Raw genomic sequence first — 25,000 nt, 5'->3', positions numbered from 1 at the left:
AAATCTGCCTTTTTGAGATACACATCTGTTGCCAAACCCAATGGCTTTCTTTTATCTGCAAATATAAAGCTGTCTGTCAAGAGATTTTGTTTAGCCTATGTGCTGGGCTTTCAGTGGCTATGGTCTTTAAATTCGGGTGGTGGGACAGTTGGGCTGCAAATGTGTAATGGGGGTCAGACTTCAACAGTTCAACACCTGAGCTCAAAGCGACATGTTGCCATGCCGATCGTCATGACCAGGCCTACCGTCAAGTGGGGACAAAGAGGTATGTTGTCCCAGGGAGATAGGGGGGCAGAAATGGCTCCCCATTACGTTGTATGTATTGGGCAGGGGGCCCTTTCAGGTGACTTTGTCCTGGGCCCAGTAAAAGCTGTCAGCTGCCCTGGTCATGACTGACATTTCGACTCAGGGCCGCCAAGTGCCTGGCTGACAGCAAGACGATACAGGCATGTAGGCTACTGTACTGTATATGCACCATTTTACACCACAGCAGCAAACGCAAAGACACATCTGTGCTGTGAAGAATAGTAGCAGCAATATCTGCTCTTGTGACCATCTTTTTTGTAGACATTTTCAGGTGATTCTACAGTAAATGTCATACAACATAAACACACAATCAGAGAAGAAAACCATTTACAGATTAAACAGCACTGTTGATTATTGCAGCTTGACTTATGATGGATAGGTGGTGACAATCCTCTATTTCTTTAGGCTACTCAGTCACTACTCTAAGACGACCAACTTGAGAAGTGAGGCAATGGCAAAAAGGATAGACACACATCACTTGACTTTCCTGTCTGATGGACACACATGAAATAAACAGCCTATCAATCTCTTCACAAGTCTAACTTGGCGAATAGATCGGCTGCAACGAGATTCAAGCTACAAAGAATCGTTTCTGTGCAGCAAGACCGATACGAGCAATTGAAGCGACTACTAGAGTATATAAAAGTAGGATGCAAGCATTCCAACATTCCCACTGGCTGTGGTGGCTGTCGCCGAACCGCGTCATAGCTAATTTCTCAGGATTTCAACTACAAACTGTCACTCTCGTCGCTGAATCGCCTCAGGTTGCCCGAATCGCTTTTGTTGCGCGACTCAATACAAAGTCAACTCCTTCCGTCGCTGGACTCGCTCATGTCACGCTTGGTGTATTCGTGCCTTTACAAAACAATGAAGACTCTGAGGCTTTGAGATTGCAATTCTAAATGTTTTCAAAATATGTGAACACATTGTTTGATATTAAAATCTAAAAGGGGAAGTGTAGTGCAGGCATTTTGCATTTAAAAATGCACAGCTTTCATTCCAGGCACCTTTTACTGCATGTAATTTTGAGTGAAGTGTAACCCTTTCAAAATGCTTGACAAAAACCTTCACACTAATGATAAGTCATGTCATGGCACTAAGGAGATGAGAAGGCATGATAGTCAATGTGTAATGAGAGCAAGTGGTTTGTGTGTTGTACACTTTATGCTCATGATTGTGTTGGTGTGCTGTCTTGGTTGAGCCTTCAGTCCGGTGATTGAAGTGTCCTTTAGCCTACAGGTATTAATTTTGTCCAATGCAATCAGTGGCGTGCATAGACACTTTGAGGGGCAGGGGGCATGTGGCTGCCTCTATTACAGACTACAGTTCATATCAAGGCACCATTGTCACATGCTGTTGATTGTCAAGTTACAAATGGCCATACCAACATGGACCACAGTACATTGTGACAAAATGTATAGAAAAGGGCATTTTTCATGCAGTGGGGCAAAAAGGTCAGGGGCTTTAGCACCACCTCATCCCTATCTGTGCACACCTGTGAATACAATCAATGCAGTACAGAGACTACAGACACAACAGACACAACAGCATCTATAACAGACGACTCATTAATGGCAGTGGTGCACTATCTGATCTTGAGTATCTTGCTCAAAGTTCACATGGAGTCTGTCATAATATTGTTCCCAGTCTTCTGTCTATAAAACACCAATGTACAGAACACTGTCTGGTATGGTGGCTCAAAATTAGGCCCCTCTGAGACTTTAAAATCTCCTTCCTGCAAAAGTTGTTCAAGGTCAGTTCTCTCTTTATGACTTCCACAAACACATACCGTACGTAAGTACATATGTAGGCCTACTGTTGGATTCTAGCTTTTATACTCCAAACCATTATAGATAACCTTTATATTATAAAAAAATAACTCTCCAAAATAACTTTCCAACTCCTGACTGTATCAATCTGAAATAGCATGTTGGTATGCCCCTGTTTGGTGATAATCTGACTCTGAGCCGTACCTGGCGGAGGTTTATGCTCCTTCACTTTTCTACAGCAGTTCAAGATGAAATCTGCCTTTTTGAGATACACATCTGTTGCCAAACCCAATGGCTTTCTTTTATCTGCAAATACAAAGCATTTTGAACTGTCTGTCAAGAGATTTTGTTTAGCCTATGTGCTGGGCTTTCAGTGGCTATGGTCTTTAAATTCGGGCGGAGGGACAGTTGGGCTGCAAATGTGTAATGGGGGTCAGACTTCAACAGTTCAACACCTGAGCTCAAAGCGACATGTTGCCATGTGGATCGTCATGACCAGGCCTACCGACGAGTGGGGACAAAGGGGTATGTTGTGCCGGGCCCAGGGAGATAGGGGGGGCAGAAATGGCTCCCCATTACGTTGTATGTATTGGGTAGGGGGCCCTTTCAGGTGACTTTGTCCTGGGCCCAGTAAAAGCTGTCAGCGGTCACCAGGGCGGTCACCAGGGCGGTCATGACTGACATTTGGACTCAGGGCCGCCAAGTTCCTGGCAGACAGCAAGACGATACAGGCATGTAGGCTACTGTACTGTATATGCACCATTTTACACCACAGCAGCAATCTCAAAGACACATCTGTGCTATGAAAAATAGTAGCGGCAATATCTGCTCTTGTGACCATCTTTTTTGTAGACATTTTCAGGTGATTCTACAGTAAATGTCATACAACATAAACACACAATCAGAGAAGAAAACCATTTACAGATTAAACAGCACTGTTGATTATTGCAGCTTGACTTATGATGGATAGGTGGTGACAATCCTCTATTTCTTTAGGCTACTCAGTCACTACTCTAAGACAACCAACTTGAGAAGTGAAGCAATGGCAAAAAGGATAGACACACATAAATTTACTTTCCTGTCTGATGGACACACACATGAAATAAACAGCCTATCAATCTCTTCACAAGTCTAACTTGGCGAATAGATCGGCTGCAACGAGATTCAAGCTACAAAGAATCGTTTCTGTGCAGCAAGACCGATACGAGCAATTGAAGCGACTACTAGAGTATATCCGTTAAAAGTAGGATGCAAGCATTCCAACATTCCCACTGGCTGTGGTGGCTGTCGCCGAACCGCGTCATAGCTAATTTCTCAGGATTTCAACTACAAACTGTCACTCTCGTCGCTGAATCGCCTCAGGTTGCCCGAATCGCTTTTGTTGCGCGACTCAATACAAAGTCAACTCCTTCCGTCGCTGGACTCGCTCATGTCACGCTTGGTGTATTCGTGCCTTTACAAAACAATGAAGACTCTGAGGCTTTGAGATTGCAATTCTAAATGTTTTCAAAATATGTGAACACATTGTTTGATATTAAAATCTAAAAGGGGAAGTGTAGTGCAGGCATTTTGCATTTAAAAATGCACAGCTTTCATTCCAGGCACCTTTTACTGCATGTCATTTTGAGTGAAGTGTAACCCTTTCAAAATGCTTGACAAAAACCTTCACACTAATGATAAGTCATGTCATGGCACTAAGGAGATGAGAAGGCATGATAGTCAATGTGTAATGAGAGCAAGTGGTTTGTGTGTTGTACACTTTATGCTCATGATTGTGTTGGTGTGCTGTCTTGGTTGAGCCTTCAGTTCGGTGATTGAAGTGTCCTTTAGCCTACAGGTATTCATTTTGTCCAATGCAATCAGTGGCGTGCATAGACACTTTGAGGGGCAGGGGGCATGTGGCTGCCTCTATTACAGACTACATTTTATATCAAGGCACCATTGTCACATGCTGTTGATTGTCAAGTTACAAATGGCCATACCAACATGGACCACAGTACATTGTGACAAAATGTATAGAAAAGGGCATTTTTCATGCAGTGGGGCAAAAAGGACAGGGGCTTTAGCACCACCATGTCCCTATCTGTGCACACCTGTGAATACAATCAATGCAGTACAGAGACTACAGACACAACAGACACAACAGCATCTATAACAGACGACTCATTAATGGCAGTGGAGCACTATCTGATCTTGAGTATCTTGCTCAAAGTTCACATGGAGTCTGTCATAATATTGTTCCCAGTCTTCTGTCTATAAAACACCAATGTACAGAACACTGTCTGGTATGGTGGCTCAAAATTAGGCCCCTCTGAGACTTTAAAATCTCCTTCCTGCAAAAGTTGTTCAAGGTCAGTTCTCTCTTTATGACTTCCACAAACACATACCGTACGTAAGTACATATGTAGGCCTACTGTTGGATTCTAGCTTTTATACTCCAAACCATTATAGATAACCTTTATATTATAAAAAAATAACTCTCCAAAATAACTTTCCAACTCCTGACTGTATCAATCTGAAATAGCATGTTGGTATGCCCCTGTTTGGTGATAATCTGACTCTGAGCCGTACCTGGCGGAGGTTTATGCTCCTTCACTTTTCTACAGCAGTTCAAGATGAAATCTGCCTTTTTGAGATACACATCTGTTGCCAAACCCAATGGCTTTCTTTTATCTGCAAATACAAAGCATTTTGAACTGTCTGTCAAGAGATTTTGTTTAGCCTATGTGCTGGGCTTTCAGTGGCTATGGTCTTTAAATTCGGGCGGAGGGACAGTTGGGCTGCAAATGTGTAATGGGGGTCACACTTCAACAGTTCAATACCTGAGCTCAAAGCGACATGTTGCCATGCCGATCGTCATGACCAGGCCTACCGTCAAGTGGGGACAAAGAGGTATGTTGTCCCAGGGAGATAGGGGGGCAGAAATGGCTCCCCATTACGTTGTATGTATTGGGTAGGGGGCCCTTTCAGGTGACTTTGTCCTGGGCCCAGTAAAAGCTGTCAGCGGTCACCAGGGCGGTCACCAGGGCGGTCATGACTGACATTTGGACTCAGGGCCGCCAAGTTCCTGGCAGACAGCAAGACGATACAGGCATGTAGGCTACTGTACTGTATATGCACCATTTTACACCACAGCAGCAATCTCAAAGACACATCTGTGCTATGAAAAATAGTAGCGGCAATATCTGCTCTTGTGACCATCTTTTTTGTAGACATTTTCAGGTGATTCTACAGTAAATGTCATACAACATAAACACACAATCAGAGAAGAAAACCATTTACAGATTAAACATCACTGTTGATTATTGCAGCTTGACTTATGATGGATAGGTGGTGACAATCCTCTATTTCATTAGGCTACTCAGTCACTACTCTAAGACGACCAACTTGAGAAGTGAGGCAATGGCAAAAAGGATAGACACACATCACTTGACTTTCCTGTCTGATGGACACACATGAAATAAACAGCCTATCAATCTCTTCACAAGTCTAACTGGGCGAATGATCGGCTGCAACGAGATTCAAGCTACAAAGAATCGTTTCTGTGCAGCAAGAGCGATACGAGCAATTGAAACGACTTCCAGAGTATATCCGTTAAAAGTAGGATGCAAGCATTCCAAAATTCCCATTGGCTGTGGTGGCTGTCGCCGAACCGCGTCATAGCTAATTTGTCAGGATTTCAACTACAAACTGTCACTCTCATCGCTGAATCGCTCTGGTTGCATGAATTGCTTTTGTTGCGCGACTCAATACAAAGTCAACTCCTTCCGTTGCTGGACTCGCTCATGTCACGCTTGGTCACGCCTTAACAAAACAATGAAGACTCTGAGGCTTTGAGATTGCAATTCTAAATGTTTTCAAAATATGTGAACACATTGTTTGATATTAAAATCTAAAAGAGGAAGTGTAGTGCAGGCATTTTGCATTTAAAAATGCACAGCTTTCATTCCAGGCACCTTTTACTGTATGTCATTTTGAGTGAAGTGTAACCCTTTCAAAATGCTTGACAAAAACCCTCACACTAATGATAAGTCATGTCATGGCACTATGGAGATGAGAAGGCATGATAGTCAATGTGTAATGAGAGCAAGTGGTTTGTGTGTTGTACACTTTATGCTCATGATTGTGTTGGTGTGCTGTCTTGGTTGAGCCTTCAGTCCGGTGATTGAAGTGTCCTTTAGCCTACAGGTATTAATTTTGTCCAATGCAATCAGTGGCGTGCATAGACACTTTGAGGGGCAGGGGGCATGTGGCTGCCTCTATTACAGACTACATTTTATATCAAGGCACCATTGTCACATGCTGTTGATTGTCAAGTTACAAATGGCCATACCAACATGGACCACAGTACATTGTGACAAAATGTATAGAAAAGGGCATTTTTCATGCAGTGGGGCAAAAAGGTCAGGGGCTTTAGCACCACCTCATCCCTATCTGTGCACACCTGTGAATACAATCAATGCAGTACAGAGACTACAGACACAACAGACACAACAGCATCTATAACAGACGACTCATTAATGGCAGTGGTGCACTATCTGATCTTGAGTATCTTGCTCAAAGTTCACATGGAGTCTGTCATAATATTGTTCCCAGTCTTCTGTCTATAAAACACCAATGTACAGAACACTGTCTGGTATGGTGGCTCAAAATTCCATAGTTATCTTATAAATCACAATAATGTTCAGCTGTGTTTTAATGTTTAGTGTGTGTGTGTGTGTGTGTGTGTGTGTGTGTGTGTGTGTGTGTGTGTGTGTGTGTGTGTGTGTGTGTGTGTGTGTGTGTGTGTGTGTGTGTGTGTGTGTGTGTGTGTGTGTGTGTGTGTGGGTAACTTACAAGCACTCATCAGGGGACCATAATCTTTGTCATTTGTGGTTCCATGCAGTGACTCACAAACCAGCGCACACTGTGAAGAGAAAGGCAGAAGGGAGAAGGGAGAAAAGAGAACAAACATTGTGAAAATATCAAGGTATGACATGCTTCTTTACAATTTAAAATTACTCCGATACAATAGATAGAAAGCTCAGATACAATACAGAAATATGTATTTATTGAAGTGCAGCTGACAACCACAACACAGAACTACCTGCCTCAAAAGATAATGTCGACCTGCCATAGCATGTATTCCATATGGCATTCAAGCACTTCAAGTAAAATATGGCACATTTTATATACCCTAACAACACACAAACAAGTCAAAATGACATCTCTTGTGTTGCACTGAACTGACACCCATAATCACACAGTGCTGGCATACAATAGATGTGGACATCAGAGACTTGCAAAGGAGTCACTTGTTGCAGGTGCCAGACAAAAGTGACAGACAGTTGAAGAAGGAAGGTCTGCACACTGTGGAATAAGCTAAAAAAAATAAAGTTTATTAAATTAAAACAGCAACGTTTCGATCACCCTGGATCTTCATCAGGTATCTTTGCTGGGTACGTCCATAAAGTGGAGACATGCCCCATCTCCAACACCTGCACTCCTGATGACCCATGACCACGCAGTTGCCCCAGGCAAGGACAGGAGCCAGACCCATCATATTACATTGACTCTCCCCGGGTCAGTTTTCTAAAGGGAGCAAAGCGGACAGCCTTCACTTTGCATCATTTTTAACATTACTGATCTTGGCTCAGGCTAGCAAGAGTTGGTTGGAAGAGTTCTCTGATAGAGGTTGCTTGTCTTGCATGTCTGAGGCTAGAATACTGCATCAGACTGTCGTGGGTGTTTGGGAGGTGTTTGATCATATCCTGTGTAGAGAGCATTTATTGATCAACTGTAAAACAAACAATAAAACTGAAGGTGCACATTCATAATTATGTTCCCACCAATGACACACAGAGGTATTTTGTAATAGTTCAAAATGTACAGCAGAGACATGGCACATGGGTTTCTAATTTCTGGCAAGATGAAGAAGAGATATGAGTTTATTTGCAAAACGGTGCATGTCCATTTTGTGGAATGGTGGGAAATTGACATTTTTGTATTAGTCATTACATTGAATTGCATTTTATATAGGTTGAAAAGGTATGTTCATAAAAGATTTGAATGGCAAGAATTCACACAAAGGTGACAGGACCTCTGAACAGTCATTTTCAATAATAAAATGCAAAAGTAAAAAATGTTGAAACACCGTTTTGCAAATAAACTAAAGTATAAGAGTTGCCGTCAGTAATCCCTGTTTTAATGCAAGGACAAGAGATGACCCCAGTTCACATCCAATGTGATCACGTCAACACAGGGACTTCAGATGACAGCCCCTTCACTGAGTGAAAAAAACAGATCCACTAATTCCCCACTAACTGTCTGACTTGGATTCTGCCCCATGCAGGAAGAGATGCGATGCTCTCTGCCACAGAGCTGGAGCTGTGGTGTGGTGAGGCAGGGGAGAGAGAGAGAGAGAGAGAGAGAGAGAGAGAGAGAGAGAGAGAGCCACCATACTGTCTGCAGGGCTGAAATGGGGGAGAAATAGGGCCCGGGCATTTTTGGATTAAAGGGGCCCCTCATAATTAGTGGTGTAGAACTGACTCACCGATGGGCCCCACACCCTCGTGTGCCTCTATTTTCAGAAATTTAAAAAAAGTAACAATAATATATTTTTTTTACATTTCTGAACAAAGGGGCCCACGAGGGTGCAGGACCCACCAGGAAATGCCCGGTATGCCAGATGGCCAGTCCAGCCCTGATGTCGTCTGCAAGGCTGTGAGCTCAGGCGACAGAGCTAGAGCTGTGGTGAGGTGAGGCAGGGGCAGGGCAGGGAGAGAGAGTGCCACTATGCCGTCTGCAAAGGCTGTGTGAGCTCAGGCGAGGGGGGCTGAGCTGAGCCTCTCCTCTCCTCTCCTCTATGCAGTGGGTGTCAGTGTCAGCTGCTCAATGAGATGTGATGCCAAGCGTGACGCGCTCCTTGTCCCGCAGACGGAGCCCAATTCACTGTGACATGATAGAGTGCACCTGACCCCCAGTGCAGTGCATTGTGTGTGTTCTCAGGTTCCCTTGCACATATACTGTAGCACAGGTGCCGACTGCAGACACAGATACGCTTCATATATGTACACAAAGACACTAATGTGGAGGTGATTACGACACACACAATTGAACTAAATAGTAGATAGTAAATAGTAGACATGCCATGGCAGTTCAAAGTTTTGAACCATGTCACATGTCAGTCTTCAGTCAAAACTAGCTTTCTATTCAAAGCAGTTGGGATAGTCACTTACAGGGAGACTCTCGACAAGAGTGCAGAGATACATGCGAAGATACCCAAACAACTACCCGGTGTAATCTGAATCATAGCCATTTAAAATCTAGCCACATCTGTGCCTGACGCAAGGCCCTGTTAGCTGTAGAGATATTTAGAGATATTTAAAGAGTTTATTTGCAAAATGGTATATCCACCATTTTTGACTTTTGCATTTTATTATTAAAAAATACTGTTCAGATGTCCTGTCACTTGTGTGAATTCTTGCCACTCAAATATTTTGACAACTTTTCAACTTAAATAAAATGCAATGCAAAATCAATGGAATGCCCAATACAAAAATATGATTTTCCCACCATTCTACAAAATGGATATACACTGTTTTGCAAATAAACTCTTCATATGCAATGATACATACAACTCTGTTTTTAGCCTGGATGCATCCCATTCTGAGGAGCCGAGTGCAGTGGCGGACCCGAGCGGTGAGGAGGGAACGGAGCGATAAACTGCTCTCCTCTGGCTCACATCTGTCATCTGTCATCCCCTGTTCGGTTGAGAACCACCAGCCAATGGTGTCCACCTGCTCGCTCTCTCCTTCATGGCAGGTGCAGCGGTGCAGTCTAGTATTTGACACCGGCATGGCGCACAGTGCAACAGGCAGAGACACACGGTATACGACTCCTGGACAGGGTTCTTCCCATGGCGGATAGCGAGGCTGGAGGTCCTATCGTGGATGTTCCTCCTCTTCCTCTTATGCCGTTAATGCTTTTTGCGAGTAATCCAGATTATAGGATGGCCGAACCCAATAGTGTCCTTGCAAATAACCTCACCGACCAACAGTGACTGAACTCTGACTGACTAGCACGTCAACAGAGAAGCAAAACGCAGTTCTTGACACACACAAAAAATCCAGTCACTGAACATTCAACATGGCACACTACTCAACCACAGAGAGCCACATACAGTACACACGCCACGAACCCAGTGCCTGCTGTTTCTATGGGCTTTGGGGATGTGGATGAATCTCATTGGGCCTTTGGAGCGCTGACAGGCTAATCCCCCTCAGCATTAGTGAGCGAGCAGGAGCAGCTGGGAGAGCGCACAGACAGAGCACACTGACATACGTAATTGAATCCTGTGGAGAAAGTGTAGCGGTGCCATGGCAGACCGTTTGGGGGCAGGAGGGGGAGGAGGGGGAGGAGGGGGAGGGAGGAGGGAGGGAAGTTAGATAGAGAGAGATAGGGCTATGTGCGGTATAAAGACAGGGCAGACCATTTTGGGCGGGGGCAGGAGTAGAGGGGTAGGGAGGGAAGATAGAGGGAGATAGGTTATGTGTGGTTTAAAGAAGACAGGATAGAGCGCTGATAGAACGGGATAGTTGGAGGTGTATAAGAAAGAATGTGTATTAAAGCTAATACGAGAGTCAAAACATGATGAGGATGTTTCATGAGAGAGGCATAATATAAGAGAGAGAGTGAGGGAGAGAGGTGGTAGAGAGAGAGAGAGAGAGAGAGAGAGAGAGAGAGAGAGAGAGAGTGAGGGAGAGAGATGGTAGAGAGGGAGGGAGATAAGTAAAGACAGAGAGAGAGAGAGAGAGAGAGAGAGAGAGAGAGAGAGAGAGAGAGAGAGAGAGAGAGAGAGAGAGAGAGAGAGAGAGAGAGAGAGAGAGAGAGAGAGAGAGAGAGAGTCAAAACTCTTCCGGTACCTTCTGGCCCTGGATGTCGGTCGCCATGTGGTCCACTTCCCCGTCCTCGATTTCTCCCATCCTCATGCGGCTCACCACTACTGTACCAACGGCTTCCAAGTCATCGGATGACCTGCAGAGAACAAGAAAAATACCCTCAATAAATGATATATATTTAACTGCAATGCTGACCAAAAGAAGAACTGGTTGGGTGAAGCCTGCTCCAACCTTTATGAACTATTTAACAGCAATGAAGAAAATCATGAAAAACATGATATGATTTGTATTCCTGTTGTGACAAAATTGTTGACACATTCCATGTTATTTTGCACGCCACGGTCTATAATCACAGCAAAAATGTTTTAATTTTGCCCGACATTTTCATAGGGCTTCAGATTTTGTTGCACATTGCAACACATGTTAACCCTCCATGGAGAATAAACCATCTAAAAGCAATGGCAATATTGACAGTTGTATGCAGGGCCTTTGACAGGTTTTTTCAGGCCGAGGACAAAGTACAGGTGATCTGTAAGGGGCCCCCACCCAATGCAAACAATGATTTAGAAAACCATAATTTGGGCCCCCCTCTCTCCCTGGGCCTGGGACAACCGCTTTCTTTGTCCCACCCTGTTGGCTTCCCTGATTGTAGGTATATTGACATAACTTTGTACTGATTCCAGATTGACGTCGGTGACACTAACATGGTGGGGGCCCTCCAAATTTGTGGAGTTTCGAACTGGAGTTTTAGGTTCAGCTGGTTAATTCTCTTACAACTGCTGCAGTGGACTGAAACAATTTAAACATTTGCTCATTTGCTTTCTTCATTTCATCAAAACCAACAAACCATAACAAGGATAACCTCGACAAGAAGACAACTCATCAGCAAGGGGACATAGAGGGATCCTGTGTTCTCTCCACTCCTGCACTGACCAGACAGTAAGGCAGACAGCGAATGGAGGGACGTGACCCCACAACAAAAGGATCTACCGGAGGGAGGACAAAAGGATGCAACTGCCTACATGTAGCAGTGACACAGTCTAGAGGCTGATCTACCAATCACCCACCCTGGCACAACGAGAGTGGAGGATCTGCAGTGGCAATATATACTGAACAAAATAGCAAAGGGCAAAATTATACAAAATCATATTTGGCATATAATTTTAAAAGACTTGTTCTTTGATAACAGGTAATACAATCCAGCCAGAAAGGCAGCGCTGGTAACAACAGGTGAGAAGAGGAGCGGAGAGAAAAAATAAACAGAAAACAACATTTGGCAGAGAAAGATTGCTCGAGCCAGAAATTCAGCAAGGTGTTACCGGTTCAATGACAATGAGACAGCAGCACAGACATATTTGCCGTGAGCGGAGCAGCCGAGTTTTCATATTATCGTTCCCATCCCTCCGCTAATCATTGACGCCGGTGATGGGAAAATCCATGACACAGAGGCAAGCCGCATCAAATGAAGAAAAATGATCCCTGCGCATCAAGCAAACATCACCCCAATTACTGTGACTGATCTGCTTTAAATTGTATCTGTCCCCTCTGGAATGGGATAATTATGGGGTGTGGTGGGGAAGTCTGCATGTGTCTGTGAACTCATGGCTCAGGGAGTAGAAAAAAAAACACCACCATACCAAGGGAGCAGAGAGAAGGAAACAAAACAAAAAACTGTAGTGGAGACCTTCATCCTGCCTGCCTGCTTCCACATTTCTTCACTTTTATGCAACTATCTTACTGTCTCTCAGCAGGAGGCTGACAGACTCAGAACCCCACATCAGAAACTAGATGGAATGGAACCCTCACGCAGGCCGTCAGCAGGGCCGTAACCAGACATTTTCAAACGCCGAGGTCAAACAGTGCATGCTGTACATACTGTCCATTTAGAATGCTTCGAATACTTCAGTCAAAGTCTTCAGTTTGTTTTTATTAATCACCGCCTTGAGGATAAATGGGGGTGTTGCATACAGACTGAATTTATCATTGCTGATCATATATCAATTGTCATCATAGAAAAAAATTACATTACTGAAAAAAATACAGAGGACATGACCTCTGTGTCCTCAATGGTAGTTACGGCCATGGCAGTCAGTGTATCTTACACCATAGGAACACGGTAACCCTCCTGACTTATAATAGGCTCCTGTGGTGAAATAGGGCCTTTGGCTTTCAGCACAGTGCTGCCTAAATTGGCTTCCATCAGAGCTTGGGTCACACATGGTACTATGCTTCATACTTTATGTCCTTTGTACAGTAGGTAATGGGACACCAGCTTGCCACATATCAGAGAAATGACATGACACACCACACCACTCGTAGCCCCAAGCTATATACCGGCATGAAAGGGTGTGCTCTGAGATTTGTTGTCAGCATGAGGAAATACGTGTCTCTGTACGTAAAGCAATGATCGAAATGGAGAAAGAACAAGCAGATACGCAATATGTGTCAATAAATATTCTCATATCTCTGAAGAATGAACCCTTTGACCAATGTTCTATTTTAAATCTAAATTTACAGTTGTTATTAAGTAAATTAAATGGACATGGACTCTAACTTTTACTACTGATGTTTACTTAATACCTAATGTAGTTGTATTTTGTAAGGGCAATTATAATTGTTTACTGAGAGGTGAGAGTGTGAGTCACAAGGAATGAAGCTTAAAAGGTTCTAAAAGCTATATTTCAGGTCTAAAACAATATTTTGAGGGAAAGAATGCGGTGTGTGTGCGTGTGCGTGTGCGTGTGCGTGTGCGTGTGCGTGTGCATGTGTGTGTGTGCGTGTGTGTGTGTGTGTGTGTGTGTGTGTGTGTGTGTGTGTGTGTGTGTGTATCGTGCGTGCATGTGTGTGTGCTTACGTGCATGCGTGTGTCTATCTGCGTGTATTCCTCTGTGCATGTGTGTATGAGAGAGAGAGAGAGAGAGAGAGAGAGAGAGAGAGAGAGAGAGAGAGAGAGAGAGAGAGAGAGAGAGAGAGAGAGAGAGAGAGAGAGAGAGAGAGAATCAGAGTGGGAGTTTTATGTGTGAGAGTCGGATGTCGAATGTTTCAACGTTGTTTCAGGCTGATTAACATTATTATCCCGGCACAGGTTCAACAGCAGCAAATCAAGAACGGAACAGGAGTCAGCACTGCCGGTGGATTGTGGGGGAATCTGTCAGACGGGCAAGTGATTGACCTCAAATTAACTTTGAAGCTCTGCTGCCTGAGCTGCTGAAGAGAGCCCTGGGCCTCCCACTCTCCTCCCCTCCCTGTGGCAGCTGGTACTCACACACACAACGACAGCAGCACATTTCCCAACCAAACACGTATCCCTGACAAACTTAATTGGCCTGGGTCCCTTTATGACACAACAGTCAATCACGTGGGCTTTGTTATCCTGATGTTAGAAGAAGGAAGTCGGGAGAGCTGGTTTGACGTGTTTTAAATGATGCAGAAGCACAATCAGAGATTTCTGGTGAAAGTTTACTCAGTTTTGTAGAGTACGTGAGGACAAATGTTTGCCAGTACTGAGCCTCTGAATAACCGGAAGTGTTAGAATGTACACATCCCCATATGGAAAGGATACATGTACATGTATTGGAAAGTCATACAGAAGTTTTACAAGTGTTTTAGGAATTCTAAAAGATTTTGATACGACAGTGAAAACAGATATACATTTTTTGTTAAATTTACACCTGAAAGTGTCCCCCTTTCTCATACAGAATTATTAGGTGAAACTATTATGAATAAAGTACAGATTGTACATTACAGATGGTGCGTATGATACAATTACTTTCTTTGTATGCTTAATATAATGTTTTGTTCATATAAAAAACAATAAAAGGAACAAATCATACATGGCATATATTTGTTATATAAATAATTCTTATCGGTTCATTACCATTTTCCCCCCGTATGGATAAATTGTAACCTGTGCTAAATAACTGTGACATTCTTGTTTGGGCATGGTGAATTGTGCTTTTACAGGTGGTTGTGCTAAAAAAGTATTTCTTGACCTGCTGTGGACCCTTCCCATAAAGTGAAAAGTGAAAACCCGATTGGGAAACTCCACCTCCCATTGTCATTGTGACACAGCACTCCACAGCACACTGCACACAACGAAATTGCATTTATGCGTCACCCGTGCAAGGGGGCAGCCCCCAATGGCGGCCCAAGAGAGCAGTACGGAGGGACGGTACCATGATCAGGATACCTCAATCATGGAGGAGGATGGGGGAGGGCACTGGTTAATTACTACCCCCATCAACCAGGTGGGACGGGAGTCGAACCGGTAACATTTGGGCTTCAAGTTTGACACCCTAACCGCTTACCCATGACTGCACACAAAATAAACACTGTACTGAAATCATGTGGCTCTGAGACGGCCTCCCTTTCTCTGTGCCTACGGCGTGCTGGGTCTGTGTCACATCCTGAGGCAAGCGGTGCAAGAAATTCACCCAGACAGTTATTAGACGGGCTCAAGTTAAGCTACAGCTCATGATGCTGTTCCTGCAGCAAAGTGCCTGCATTGGTAGCGCCGGGTAATCTTAAGAATGTGAGGGAAACAAACAACATACTATCCTCAATCAGGTTGCACAAACAATAGTGCAATAGTTTTTTTTTCACGTTACATGAACGTTCATCAATGGCAAATGCATGAAAAAGCTTAATATTTGATTCATTCAGATGTTAATACACGCCAAGTATTCCGGATGTCCCCCTAAATCTGGTCAGCTTTATTTGGCTAAAAAAAGGTAAAAATTGCAACCTTGAGTGCCTCAGCATTTCTCTACCTGGACCAAGTTTGAGAGCCCCTACACTGATGAGCACCAAGGGGAAAAGGTGAAGACCCAGAAGCACTCCAATTACCTGCCTGTGTTTCCTAAAAAGCTGTCTTTCAATGTCTTAATTTCCGTACCACAACATGTCATCATTTGTTGAATTTGCTGGTTTTAAACTATGGTCTTGACTTGGCTTGTGCATTGGCAGCCAGTTTAAAATACACTACATTAATTTCAGGTAGCCTATCTTCCTAGTAATGGCCTTACAACTAATAAGACAGGAACTGTAATGCATCAACAGGAAGTCATCTTTGCACAGAATTAACACTCACCTCTTGCAGAGGAAGTACCAGTAAGAAACATTTCAGTGTGTTAAACAATTTCTTGACCTTCACATGAAAATAAGAAATAATGGCGCTGGAAGCAACAGCTCACAACAGGGACGAGGAAATGCAAGTGATTGATCAAATGGGGGCCCAGATCTAATTTACCGCAAGTGTTGCCAAGCTCACAACAAGTGCAGACTGATTCATCACTCAGCCAACTACAGCACAGCAGGAGGTTAAGAGAGAGGTGAATATCTACCGCGCTTGTAACGTCACTTTATCAATGAAATGCTGAGTCACTTTGGCGACTGCCAGCCAGCTGCTCAACAGGGCTCTAGGGGGAGAGCTGAGGCGGCCTATTTCCAGCAGCACGGGGCCCTCCAAATCCCTCCCAAAACACTTAAACACATCATACTGCTTGGCTAACCTCATAATGCCACGAAGCATATGGTGCCCAGTGCAATATATGTGTCATTGAAGTAGGACAGCCACATTCACAAGCAGCCTACATATGGCCATTTGTGAGAGAGATGCTAGTGGAAGTGTGAGTGTGGGAGGGTGAAAGCCAATGAGGAAATAATAACAAAGACAGAGGTCGTGTAGACCAGAGACGACCTACGCGACCCAGGTACTGTAGCTGAGGTTGCTGAAGAAGATTCGCCATGAATTTGCTTTATTCGCCCTGGACGTGACAGTGACATGTTTGATTCAGCTAACCACATAACGTTATAACATTTGTTTTCGTTTTTGCACTGGTAGACTTTGATGATTTTTAAGTTAAATCAAGTCACGCAAGTCGACAAAGTGTAAGAAAAGAAACACAGAAATGCCTTGTTTTTGCATTTCACCAATTACTAGAAAGATCGGTAATACTTTATTTTAGGGATACATCTACTGTATTAGCACTAATACATACAATGTTAATGCCTGCATAAGTACCTTGTAAGGCATGTACTAAGCAAACACTAGTCCTACTAGGTGTACTGAGTAGTAGTACTACACTAGTCCTACTACTAAAGTTAAATTGGTAATAAATCCCTTATTGTGCATGAACAAGACATTTGTGAATACGTGCCTAACATATGTTTGATATTGCTTTGTACATGCCTTACAAGTTACGGTAACACTTTCTATGAAGCCCATATCTATAGCGCATTATGAGCACATTTATAACAAATTATAATGCACATTATAATTACTTACAACGCATTACGACTACACCGATGATGTTTCATGATGCTTTATGTTAACAATAATGAATAACCATGAATCTAGCTTATAACGCTTTATAAATCCAAGGGTATTATGAGTGCTCATGACTGGATATAAACTACAGGCGGCCTGATGGGGCTTACAGTACATTATGATGCATTATAGATGTGCATTACACAGTGCATTATAGATGCATCCATATGAACTTCACTTTACTTAGAGCAAACATTGACGACTTAAGATCTCACATGAAACATTATAGCATCATATGAGCCCTTATGACAGTTTATCATCCAGGTCTGTGCATAGAGGGGTATAGGTACTCAACATGTACTATAAGCCCCATCAGGCAGCCTGTAGTTTATAGCCAGTCATGAGCACTCATGACACCCTTGGATTTATAAAGCATTATAAGCTAGATTCATAGTTATTCATAACTGTTAATATAAAGCATCATGAAGCATTATGAGTGTAGTCACAATACGTTGTAAGTAATTATAATGTGCGTTATAATTTGTTATAAATGCGCTTATAATGTTGCCTTTAAGTAAAGTGTTACCCAAGTGACTTATGCAGGGACATGTAGGGAGATGCATCCCTAAAAAAAATGTTACCGAAAGATCATAGCAAGCCCAAAATCTAAATTCTTACCAGGACATGAAAAAATGATGTTTTCACCTGTACTGTCTCATCTCAAGGCACATCTTTAACCAGAATATCAGTCCTACTGTAGCCTACATGAAAAACTAATCCGGACTACCAAACTAACAATGTTAGTTCAGACATCCAATGCAATACCAATTGATGATAAACAAGAGTTACGGATGCCAAGAATGAACAGGAATTTTATTTGCATTGAAATTCAGATACATGTAAGAAAGACTACCAATGGACCAATGGTCTATGCAGAGCAAGAGGATAGCGAGAGAGAGAGAGAGAGAGAGAGAGAGAGAGAGAGAGAGAGAGAGAGAGAGAGAGAGAGAGAGAGAGAGAGAGAGAGAGAGAGAGAGAGAGAGATGTTTCCTTCATCATCAACAAAGGGAGAACAGCGGCTATTGGGGCAGTCTGAATATTCTGCAATGACACAGGCCAAACCCAAGTTTATGCCAGGGAGCTACGGTATACAAGCTCATCAGTGAGTCCAATAACGTCTTGGGTTTGGAAGTCTGCCCCTGACAACTGACCTATATAGAGATTGGACAGAGCTAAAAATAGCACTGTCTCGTATGTGACAATGCAGCAGCAATCATACACAGAAAGTTCAAATAGGGAGAAAGTCCCCACCCACAGAAAGTTACCAGGAACCAGTTACTGCAGAAAGTCCCCACCCTCTTTTGTGTAAACTCCCCCCACAACACACACACACACACACACACACACACAGACACACACACACACACACACACACAGACAGACAGACACACAGACACACACACACACACACACACACACACACACATACACACAGAGACACACACACACACACACACACACACACACACACACACACACACACACACACACACACACACACACACACACACACACACACACACACACACACACGCACACACCCTGCCTACTCCTCATTAATTCAGTGTCTCGGTTTTTTACGTGATTCTGCAATAATTTCATTTCGCAGGCTGGGCTCAATCAATGTGACAACACTGCTGGCTTTTGTTCTGAGCAAGAGTCGGAATCACCAGGAGAGGAGGAGGAGAGCAGATGGAGGGTTTTGGAAGAGTTCCAGTGGCAGGCAGGAGAGTCGTCTAGTAACAGAGTGCTGCCGTGCTGCTGACTAATATTTATGAAGATGAGCAGAGGCAGGGGAGTAGAGCGGAGGGCTTGGGAGAAGAAAGACAGAGAGATAGAGGAGATGGAGGGAGGAAGACGAGATGAGGGAAAGGCCTAAAAGGAAACTGGAGAGGGGCACTAAATTTAGCCTGCATGAAAAATGAATGATGGACAAGCGTGCACACAAATGATGATGTTACGTTAACTTGTGTTGGACCGCAGTCCCATTTTATGTCATTAGAATTGAAAAGGGAGGGAGGGGGGGCGGACAGAAGCATTTTGAGGTTTTGAAAGGTCATTCGTCAGACATTCTAGCGCGCTCCCCTGCTCCCTGTCAAGACTTATCTTCAGCCCTTTTGTTTTGCCTCATGCATGGCACTGACTTTTGTGTGTTGTCACTGTGACAGAATGAAGTCCTGGGTGAGTTGAGCTGACTAAATAATCGATACCCCTAATTAGACCACCTCACAGAGATGGAGAGAGAGAGAGAGAGAGAGAGAGAGAGAGAGAGAGAGAGAGAGAGAGAGAGAGAGAGAGAGAGAGAGAGAGACAGAGACAGAGACAGAGAGAGAGACAGCGAGAGAGAGAGAGAGACAGAGAGAACGCGCGCGAGAGAGAGAGCGCGGGAGAGAGAGAGAAAGAGAGAAAGAGAGAGAGAGCGACCGCGAGAGAGAGAGGCAGAGAGAAGGAGAGAGAGAGAGAGAGAGAGAGAGAGAGAGAGAGAGAGAGAGAGAGAGAGAGAGAGAGAGAGATGGCCCACTCACAATGCCTGCTGTTTTTTTGCCTCCACAAACTTAGGTTGCATCATACAGACTTTCTAAACACAACAACACACACACACACACCCTGCAACACCACTGAGTTAATTCTTCGGCCCTCCCTCTGTCCCTATTCAACATCGGGGTTTGGTGTCTCTGTGCCAGCTAATGACTTTTCAGTGGGGTGGGAAAATGAGGGCTATAGCTCTGGTCTTAATGTGCTCTCTCATTACCTCAGAGAGAGAGAGAGAGAGAGAGAGAGAGAGAGAGAGAGAGAGAGAGAGAGAGAGAGAGAGAGAGAGAGAGAGAGAGAGAGAGAGAGAGAGAGAGACGGACAGACAGACAGACAGACAGACAGACAGACAGACAGACCGAGAGACAGACTGAGAGAGAGAGAGAGAGAGAGAGAGAGAGAGAGAGAGAGAGAGAGAGAGAGAGACGGACAGACAGACAGACAGACAGACAGACAGACAGACAGACCGAGAGACAGACTGAGAGAGAGAGAGAGAGAGAGAGAGAGAGAGAGAGAGAGAGAGAGAGAGAGAGAGAGAGAGAGATGAGGAAGATAGAGAGATGGATTCCTTTGGCAGGCGGTATTTGAAAGCCAAATGTGGATCGATAGCAATGGAATGAGCTTGCGTCTGTGTGTGACCAGGAACCCAGACAGTGACCTCAGCCCATACTAACAATCACTCAAGCTGCATTCAAAGCACCAGTAGAGGCAGGGCCACTGACAGCTTTTGCTGGGCCCCAGGACAAAGTAATCTGAAAGGGCCCCCTATCCAATACATACAATATAATGGGGACCCAATTCTGGACCCCATATTTCCCTGGGCCCAGGACAACATACCCCTTTGTCTCCCCCTGGCAGTGAGCCTGATGTGGAGGACACACACTTCACTACTACACATCTTGGAAACCATTCTGCACGGACTCTCCAGAATACATGCATTCACTTCATTTACCTCACAACTCTTTAGTTTAGTTAAAAGAGTTTATTCCTACCCTGTGGGATACTCAGGATGAAGGGGTATACCGCTTCCAGGACCATCCTGACATCCTGCTCAACAGAGCTTGGTAGACAAACACACCTTGATGTGCACAGAAAGCTCTTCTACCATGGATATGAATATTGATCAATTCCTTGAAAGGAATGGATACAAGCAGACTAGAAAATGGTGCCAGCCCAGCACCGCATGATCCCCTATCCAAAGCACTAAAGGAGTACTAAATCTAAGCTGGAAAATGCTGTGTTAATTAATGTCCCATATAGGTGTCACTACTACACATTCATCATGTGGGGTCTTTGCTGTGTGTGTGTGTGTGTGTGTGTGTGTGTGTGTGTAGGGTGGGGTTCAACAAGTGAATGCCCATCAATGTGCAAAAGTTGAATGTGCTTTTCCTATAACGAAAACAAAGAATAATCTATTGATCTCCCCTGGTACACAGAGACATTAGTATACTTTAAGTGTGGCGTACTTTACACACACACACACACACACACACACACACACACACACACACAGACACAGACACAGACACAGACACAGACACAGACACAGACACAGACACAGACACAGACACAGACACAGACACAGACACACACAGACACAGACACAGACACAGACACACACACACACACACACACACACACACACACACACACACACACACACACACACACACACACACACACACACACACACACACACACACACACACCTTCTCTTTTGACTGGATGAAATATTACAGTGTGTGCTCCTGCTGCGTTTATTTACCAGCTTCATGTCTCCGTTTCATCCCCTTCAGTTTTATCCACTGTTCGCCTTCAGCTCCACCACATACTGTGCAATGCATCCAGGCTTTACTTTGGTTACTACCTAAGGCTAACTACTTGTCCATCTGTCTATGTTTGTCACAGTAACTAACTATATGACAGTAACTATAGCGTTGTCCACACCAATTTCAGTGAAACAGATGCTTTTCTCAATAACAGCATTTAGGAAGCCCATACTGCTCTACAAAGGCAAGGTGCAGTAACTGAGCCAACGGTGAAACTGAGAAAAATGCCAGCAAAGCCTTGGCACTAGGTTGGATATTGTAGATATACTGCAACTTAGTAGCGCCCCCACCACATCAATGCAATGTACAAGTGCCTTACATATTGAGAGCGCCCCGGCAGTATTATACCAGTGAATAAAATCAGATTCAGATCAGTGATCACTCCGTTAGTCTTTGTTTATTTAGACACTTATATGTCAGAAAAACAATAACAGAAAATTACATGGTGTCAGAAGTGGGATGATGTTGGCCTGTGCACCAGTGTCTATCTTGAATTTCAGCTTGTGTCTCTGCTTTCCCAGCTCAACAGAATATTACAAGTCTAAACTCAACTTTCACAAAATGTAGTTACTTCTCTTTGCCTTTGTAGGGCAGCATAGTACATTCACTGAAGTCTGCATTGGTATTTTGTTCATCTATGCTTCAGCAGCACTCAGTGTACTTGTACTAGCACCTTCCTCAATAGGGGAGCCGACAGGGGGGGAGACAAAGGGGTCTGTTGTCTCGGGCCAGGCAAAAGTGGGGCCCAGAATTCCTCATTACATTGCATGTATTGATGAGAGGGCCCTTTCCTAAGATTTTGTCCCCAGCCCGGCCAAAGCTGTCAGCGGCCCTGTTCCTCACACTGCCAATGGCATTCCGTTCCAAAATGGTGCAGTGCAGCTACAAAGCACAGGAAGCATGTCAGGGCATCTGCCTTACAGCCCATAAGCTTGTCAAGCTCAAGCACCCATGCCAACGCCAACGCAAGCCAAGCCAGGATGTGTTTCTAATATTTACCCGAAGCTGATGAAACACCAAAGCAACTTTATTCATGTACGGTATGCCTGGTGGACGACATCGCTGAAGAAAAAGAAAAAGAAAAGAAAGATGATGGCAACATCAACACACGCCCTCCCTGACACTTTCTTTTTGTCCACCATTCTATTCAGTGTAACTCGTTATAGACAAAACAGCAGCCCTGGGTTTCACTCAGTCGGTGGAGTTTGTCATGGAGATGCTGCCTGTCAAAACTGCCCTGAAATGCCATGGAGAGAACAGTGAGAACAGTGCGCTGGCGTATGGGGCAGCTAGGGCTAATATGTGCAGTGCTATGGTGCCGCAGCTCATAATAGAGCAGACGGCCTCCTGAGCAGGGAGGCGTGCTTGTATGAATGGGAGAGGGTGTGCAGTGAAAAGCGCAGTTGAGCGCTGCACAGCGCTGAAAAAGTACCCGGGAGGAATTATCTATAAGCGTTAGCTGCGTGGCCTTTAAAAGGCAGCGGTGGGGAGGCTTTCCTGCAGCAGACCACAGGGGAGGGGAAGGGAAGGGAAGGGAAGGGAGGGGAGGGGAGGGGAGGGGAAGGGAAGGGAAGGGAGGGCTCCATGACTCCACGTCTAAAACAGACCCATGAATATTTCACACAACCCCAATCAAGCATTCACAGGCTCCAGTGTGTGTGTGAGTATGCGTGCGTGCGTGTGTGTGTGTGTGTGTGTGTGTGTGTGTGTGTGTGTGTGTGTGTGTGTGTGTGTGTGTGTGTGTGAGAGCGTGTGAGTGTGTGAGTGTGTGTGTGAGAGTGTGTGTGAGAGAGAGAGAGAGAGAGAGAGGGAGAGAGAGAGAGAGAGAGAATGTGTGTATGTGTATTTGGAAATATCAACAATTAGAACGATAAAACTAAGAGGAGCTTGAGTGCTTTTCTGACGGTGAGTTATATATTACATTTGTGTGTGTGTGTGTGTGTGTGTGTGTGTGTGTGTGTGTGTGTGTGTGTGTGTGTGTGTGTGTGTGTGTGTGTGTGTGTGTGTGTGTGTGTGTGTGTGTGTGTGTGTGTGTGTGTTTCAATCTGTGTGCGTGTGTGGGTGCACATGCGTGTTTGACTTTGATTATAGGTGACAGGAAGAATACTTCTGGAATAACAATTTGAGGAGAATTTGGAGATAGCTACGGCATTGTACAGTTCACCATACTAGCCCCTGCCCTGCCTGAGAGCTTCCAAAATCAGCCTCTAATATTGGAACATGGCCAGCGGGTACACTGTATATGCACTAAGAGAAATTTGAATTAATTGTTTAGTCCGACTGAAGTCAAAGTTTTTCTCCAAGATATTTTTTTAGAGCTTTTGTGCCTTTATTTACAATAGGATAGTAAGAGAGAGAAAGAGACAGGAAAAGAGAGACGGGGAATGATCAGCAAATGACCCATGCCGGTAACAGCATAGTTGTGCAGTGCCCTACCATAAGACCCACGGCAGGACAAAGTCATATATGAACGCTAGTCAAGCTGAAATTGTACCGAACTAGAATTTGAGAAATCAGACTATGCTTGCCAGATAATGTGATTATTCTTAGTTAAGCTATGTCTGCATGTATCTACCTTAGCGCTTTCTGCATCCACTCTCCCTTCTACTGGTGTTACCAAAGTTACCAGTCATCAAAGACAAAAGACATGTTTATTTAGGCTAGAGGAATATTCTTAGCAATGGTTAAAGGCACCTGAGGATTATCGAGGAAAGAAGAGGGATATAGAGAGACAGAGGGCATGTGCACACGTTTTTTAAGCTGGCTGCCTGCATGTAAATGAAGGAAGGCGAAAGGGAAAAAAATATCATTTTGCTGCTTGATTTGCGCAGAATTATCAGCTCATTTGCCTTAAAATTTGGTTATTATTAGTTAATAGGTGCAATAATCTTTTATCTTTGAGGTGATGTGATTATATCCCCAACAACTCTTTGCCACATTGGAAGATAAACAATTTCTCTCTGCAACTTGCGAACTGTGTTCTTCCTGTCAGCAGGCAATGTTTAAATTTATTTTGCTTAGGTAGTAGCCTATCTAATTACAAACCTACCATTGAATGGGGTCAGCACCCTGGAGTATGCCGTACATCATCCAATAATTCAATGTCTTTGAATTCAATTCTTCACGAGAACCCCAGTTATGAGTTTAGTCCGATTAATGGCAATAGCTCAACTATGCTTTGCATATATATACTATAGGTACTTAGGGGAGGCATGTCTTTATGATGTATTATACATGCCTGTATGGGCATTGATTATAATGTGGTTTTCCTCCAATATCTTCAGAAGAAGAAACCCTCTTAGTTATTCTTCAAAGCATTTCACCATGCTTTTGATTAACATGGAAATTCACTCCAAA

General features: G+C 44.0%; 1 protein-coding gene across 12 annotated transcripts in view; it reads right to left on the bottom strand.

Moving 5' to 3' along the window:
- The window catches only part of inpp4b (inositol polyphosphate-4-phosphatase type II B), a 198,067-nt gene that overhangs the window by 80,406 nt on the left and 92,661 nt on the right, over window positions 1–25,000 (bottom strand). For all 12 annotated transcript variants that reach the window (XM_063218659.1, XM_063218652.1, XM_063218650.1 and 9 more), the window contains 2 exons: window positions 10,979–11,090; window positions 6,912–6,981 (listed from right to left, as the gene is read on the bottom strand). In XM_063218659.1, coding sequence (XP_063074729.1) covers window positions 6,912–6,981; window positions 10,979–11,044 — 136 coding nt within the window. In that variant the 5' untranslated portion in view covers window positions 11,045–11,090. The remainder of the gene's footprint in view (window positions 1–6,911; window positions 6,982–10,978; window positions 11,091–25,000) is intronic.

Source organism: Engraulis encrasicolus, chromosome 16, assembly GCF_034702125.1.
Source record: "Engraulis encrasicolus isolate BLACKSEA-1 chromosome 16, IST_EnEncr_1.0, whole genome shotgun sequence".
Classification (NCBI taxonomy): Eukaryota; Metazoa; Chordata; class Actinopteri; order Clupeiformes; family Engraulidae; genus Engraulis; species Engraulis encrasicolus.
The sequence above is the reverse complement of the archived record's forward strand: the minus strand, read 5'-3'. Positions and strand labels throughout refer to the sequence as shown.